This window comes from Falco cherrug, chromosome 19 (assembly GCF_023634085.1).
Source record: "Falco cherrug isolate bFalChe1 chromosome 19, bFalChe1.pri, whole genome shotgun sequence".
In the NCBI taxonomy this organism is placed as follows: Eukaryota; Metazoa; Chordata; class Aves; order Falconiformes; family Falconidae; genus Falco; species Falco cherrug.
Window position 1 is genome coordinate 1,732,907 of NC_073715.1, and position 5,772 is coordinate 1,738,678.

The 5,772-nt window shown below is 44.7% G+C and overlaps 2 protein-coding genes across 2 annotated transcripts; one reads left to right on the forward strand and one right to left on the reverse strand.

The window, feature by feature from the left end:
* Positions 1 to 700, forward strand: LOC106630848 (feather keratin 4-like). Its single transcript, XM_014276448.2, has one exon. The coding sequence runs from the start codon at positions 16 to 18 to the stop codon at positions 370 to 372; it is 357 nt and encodes a 118-aa protein (XP_014131923.1). The 5' UTR covers positions 1 to 15; the 3' UTR covers positions 373 to 700.
* Positions 701 to 5,376: 4,676 nt separating this feature from the next.
* LOC102056990 (scale keratin-like) lies at positions 5,377 to 5,772 on the reverse strand. The gene has a single exon (XM_005434778.1). The coding sequence runs from the start codon at positions 5,770 to 5,772 to the stop codon at positions 5,377 to 5,379; it is 396 nt and encodes a 131-aa protein (XP_005434835.1).

The window sequence follows — 5,772 nt, forward strand, 5'->3', positions numbered from 1 at the left end:
CTCCATTCCCAGAAGATGTCTTCCTACCGAGGGATGATCAGCTCCCGCTGCCTTGTGCCCTGCGAGGTGACCTGTATGCAGCCAGTGGCGAATGCCTGGAGCCAGCCCTGTGTTACGTCCTGCGGTGATTCGAGGGCCGTAATCTACCCACCACCTGTGGTCATGACCTTCCCAGGACCCATTCTCAGCTCCTGCCCTCAGGAGAGCATAGTGGGCAGCTCAGCACCATCCAGCATTGGGAGCTTGTTTGGATCCATGAGCTCTCTGGGTACCAGGGGCTCCTATGGTTCCAGGAGCTTGTACAGTTATGGGAGGTCATATTCTTCCTATGGATCCAGTGGTTATGGTTTTGGGAGCTGCAGACCATGTTAAACATGCAATGAATAAGGAGCAATCACCCAACATGGAGGAAGATGTACCTCCACAAACCCTGTTGCTGACACCTCTTCCCTGGAGCGTGAATTGTGCATCTCTTGCATATAATTCTCAAGCTAATGGTTTAATTTAGTTTTCTGACAGTTCTTTCCAGTGGCTCCTGGTAATACTGGCCTCAAATTAGTTATATCAATGATCTTTGGCTGGAGGAAAGTGGGACAAGATTGTGTAAGTCTTCCCATGCCATGAAAAAGCAAGAGTAATGTATGTGGAATGCATAGCCCTGGAGCAGTTCTTTGCTTGCAGCCTTGAGACCCTGGCAACATTTTCCCATGTTTTTCATTCTCAATAAGATCTTTGGCTTCTTACTTTCTCATTAAATTACTGTGCATCAAAATCCTGAGCTTTTTTGTCTTTATTGTCCACCAACAAATTTGTTTAAATACAATTCTGGGTGAACATCAATCTCTGTAGCGAAACACGACAGCGTTTGCTTTCTCAATGCCTAAGGTTGAAAGGTGACCAGGACCATTAAGCAGGAGTAAGCATCATGACTGCCTTTTTTCACAAAAGTAATTTTATGCTGGATAAACATGTTTTGTAACCCTTACAACTAAATTTGAAATTTCCTCCAGGACAGGTGTGGTTACAATGTGTATTTGCTACATGCTAGCAAAGAAAGTTAAACACCCGAGTAACTTTGAAGAGCTTCCCTGAGTCTCACTACTTGCCTGAGGCTCCAACTTAATTACATCCCTGTATACTGGTTTTATAATATTCTTCATTGTTTAAAAATAGCATGTAAAAATCTGTGGGTAGAACTTTCCTTTGAGTAGCCAACAGGAATTCTCAACTGAATGGCAAATCTTTGCTGAAATTCTGTGAGATTGTTAAACTTTCCCATTAATACCTCTAAATTCTAGTAAATCCCAGTTAAAATAAAGAAAAGAATAATGCTTAAGTCTTCCCTGCAGAGCATCACATATAATTCAGACAAAATAATATTTCCATGTCATGAATTTTACACCCAAATTTCAGGCTACTCACAGGTGATTGGGGGTACTGGACATGTTCAGCACATCTTTGTTCAACAGCAACAAGGTTCCGGGCTTCTCAGCATGTCCTGTAGAGCTGTTTTTCTAGTGATGCAATTTGCATACAATTAGTACAGCTATTAAGTGGCATTCACCCCATCCTGTGTTTGCAATGCCAACCAGGACTCTGATAGAGCAGACGTCAGACACCGCTCAGCACTTCTGCTCTTCCCTGCGTGAAGGTGCTGTTCCAAGGAGTACCAGCAATACACTGACAAGCTCCGCAACACTTGGCAGGCTAATTCCAGGCAAACCCCTGTCTCACGCTGCAGAAATTTGTTTGGACAGGAGCAAGTATGTGGTAATAACTTTAAAGGGTTGGGAGGTGTGGCTTCGCTTGTAAAACTATCTGAAATGAGGTGAGGCTACAGTGAGGTAGGCAGCCAACACCTCTTTCTTGTCAGGATGTGTCTGAAGTCTTTGTCTTATTTTCATGCTTTCTCGGTCTGCAATGCACTGTGTCATTATTTTTGGAGTCGCTAGGATGCTGGCAAAAAAACCCTGTACTGATTTGTGCAGGTATGTAGAGTACTAAAGCAACCAGATCAGGTATTTTCAAGACGTGTCACTCTGGTGTCGATCACTACAGAAGTCCTCATTTCAAGATCTTTGATTTTATCCCACACAGAAAAACAGAATTACACCAATCCTTTTCTCAGCCTGTCTTGCAGCACCTCTGCACTGGACTTGCAATAGCAGCCAGTTTCTCACTGTGGGGGGAAAAGGTGCGGCCAGGCATCCTTTGGTGTGGATGCTGTCAGCATACCTGGATGAAGCTGCTCTGCCTACGTATTTGTTCTACTACAAAAAAGGCACACGTGGGAGCTAGAAGTTAGAGCCCGGACTATAAATAGATCACAATAGCATGTTGTGATTGATTGATGGATGCTACTGACTTTGAATGGTGTTTGAAGGCGTAGCGCTCCATTATTTTGTAAAGTAACCTGCAGAGGCGTCCCTTGGAGAGCAGGGAAGGGCAAAATTTGCATTGCCGATTCTCAGCTGCCAGCCTGAGTTTGCATGTTATGGCTATAGACCAGAGCAAACGCCAAAGGACTGTCCTTTAACTGCCTCCCATTGCTCTGTACTGAGGCGGACCACCAGCAGCCTGCCACTTCCCAAAGGCACTGGGTTACACTGTCATGCAAGCGTTTTCATGGATGAGCACGGTAGAAGAGAACCAGTTTCACTGGCAGCCCCAGTGCCTCTCGGGTCACTTCACGTGCAGATATGAGATGGGAGGAACACCAACTACTGTTTATCATGATAATTTGGAAGCGGTGCTTCTTGACATTTTCCTGGGCATGGCATCGTGGGGACCACATCTGGCTGTGAGGTCTCTGCAGTTCGGGGTCAGCCATGGGATGTCCAACCTGTTGACAGCACCAGCAACTCAGACTCCTGTTCCTCCTGCCATGAAACAAGTAATTACCCACAATAGGAAGCAACAATAAATGAAATCACGCTGTCTCATCTTGAACTACAGAGGTCACTACACTCTCCTCTGTCTTGTCTAAATGTGCTCTGAGCATGTTTTTAAATCCTAGTACAAGGTAACACTATTGTTAAATGAGATGCAATCAGAAGCTGATTCATAAAAGTGATGTAAACACAGCCTGAAGTGTATGTCCTCCCCACGCACTAAATCACAGTTTGAGACAGATATGTGTGGGTGTTAAGCCTTTCATGTTTGATTTAAATAGGTGGATTTGCTAAATATGTAGTCACTGCTAAAGCCTAATGGTTTTTTATGTGGTTCAGACTCACACCACTGGTAAATAGCCTGCAGGCACATGGCTCAACATAACAGAACCAGAAATAAGCCCTGATGAATTCCAGCTTCCTTCCAGGGCTTGATTCTGGAGGAATTAGTAAAGTCACTACTTGCACTCTACCTTTTATCACTTTTGTAATTGGAGAATCTGAACTTGAATGTTTCGGATGTTTTAAATAAAATACTCTATCAGAGAAACCCGAGGAAAGGAAACTTTTTTTTTTGTTTTTGTTCATTCTCCTCTTTTAGAAAGACATTATATAATAAGCCATGTCTTGAATCCTTAGGTTACATTTGGAAATGTTCAAAGCCAGGTTTGAGGGGGCTTTGAGCAACCTGATCTAGTGAAAGATGTCCCTGCCCATGGCAAAGGGATTGGGATAGATGATCTTTAAAGGTCTTTTCCAAGCCAAATCATTCCTTGATTCCACTATTCTATGATTTTATTTATTTTGTTTTATTTAAATTCTGTTAAATTTCCTTTGCCCTGTGTACTACCGGCCATGCCACATACCATCTTTCAGCCAAAACAAGCAGAATTCAATGAAAACATGTCAGTTGGATGGATTATCTCATTTTCAGAGTTCTATCTTAAAAGTATTCAGGACATTTTCATTTTCAGCATTATTGACTCACTCAAAGCAGTCAGAGTACTGACCTAGATTACAGGCAAATTTGAATATTAATATGGAGATTGACATCATTGAAATTCTCCCTGTTCCAATATATGCCAGTGCTCTTGATGCCACAGCAAAGAGACAGACAGGAATATTCCATGCTGTGCTCCTTATCTGGAGTTATTTTCCTCTTTTCCTGAAGGAGATGAGCGTAACAATGAAAAGCAAACCTGAAGCTAACTGCTGGAATAGAAAACCAGGAACAGAGACCATATGTCAGTGGTTAAATGGGGATATTGGAGAGTTCAGTTCTAGGCTTTGCCAAGAGATTATTTTGTCACCTGGGGAAGATATTTACTAATGTTTTTATCAGTATGGAAAACATGGCCTCTAAACTGTATAAAAGATGCCTATCTGCAAAAAAGGGGAAAAGAGCAATGATGTTCATGCTTTGCTTGTCTATTTACTCTGGAAGCACTTGAGGACAGGGATTGGGTTTATTCTTTGCACAGCACTGAACATGCTGCACCTGTAGCTTCATTACAATTTGCGTTGTTGCTGCTCCTGATACTGCACTACAGCTATTTCTTGGAGGAAACAGGGATTAGTCCTCCTTCTTGTTGGGGTGGAAAAGCTGACAGCTGCAAGGAGGAATAACTATTAGCTGCTTGGGATGTCTGGAGTTTAAGTACCACTGAGCAAGTTGATGCTGTAAGTTGAGCATCTATAGGTGCAAATTTACATCTGGAAAGTACTCTGCTGGGCACCCACTTTGGTGGCATCTGTGGCCATGCTGAGCTCAACATGGAAACCCACAATTCTCTGGCTGCTCATAGAAAGGCCCCACTGAAGTCATGTCTAAATAACAGGAGTTAAAATGCTATGTTATTTTAAACTTTTCATATCTTCAAAAGGTGGAAAGCTGCTACTCAGGAGCGTCATTACAGAAAGAGTTGTGACGCTGTAAATTCAGTCTGTGCTCAAATGTTCTGCAGTATTACTGCTCAGTTAGCAGCTTGGTCCTGCCCGTGGGAAGATATTGCCCAGGATGGGCTGTGGATGAAGGGAGGAAGGGAAACCAGAAGGCTGCTGTGAGATGCAACAAAATTTTAATGAGCAAGAAATGCCCGTGTTTGCAAAGCGAGACTTCACAGAGTACGAAAAATCTGTTTCCAAACAATTTCAGAGGATGTTCAATAAATGTCCTGTCCAGAGGTATTGCTCAGCTGGATTTCTTCTGTCTGCTGTGCAACTACTGAAGAAGACACTTGTCATTATGAGCGATGTCCATACACAACAGGCCGCCCCACGTTGGTTAAAAAAAATGGGAAAGCTGGAACAGGCAACAATAGCAAAAAAAAAATTAGAAATTGAAGGGCAAACAAAAATCAGAAAAAAGACTGGGAAGGGTAAGTGGCAGTAGCTCCATCGCAGGGCTGCAGGAACACTGAACCCCTGTCCTCATTGCTCTGCATATGGATCTTCATGTGGCTCTTCTGGGACCTCTCTGCTGCCTTTAGCAAGGCCCACAGGTGCTGCGGAGGAACCGGCTGTACTGGTGGGAGGAGTATGGGCTGCAGTACCCGCTGCTGAGTGTGGAGAGGGCTGAACTCCCATAGCCATACTGGGCCCCATATCCCAGAGAGCCCCCATAACTGTAGGGGCTCCCAGTGCCGTAGAGGCCCCCCAGCCCCAGGGAGCCCCCAAAGGCGGGTGCTCCGGAGGAGCCCACCACGGCTTGCTGGGGGAAGGAGCTGAGGATGGGGCCGGGGAAGGTGACGACCACGGGGGGCGGCTGGATCAAGGCCGTAGAGTCCGGGCACTGGCGGACACATGGCTCGTTGCAGCTGTTAGCAATGGGCTGGGGGCAGGCGATGCTGCTGGTGGTGGGGCACAGGTCGTAGCAAGACAT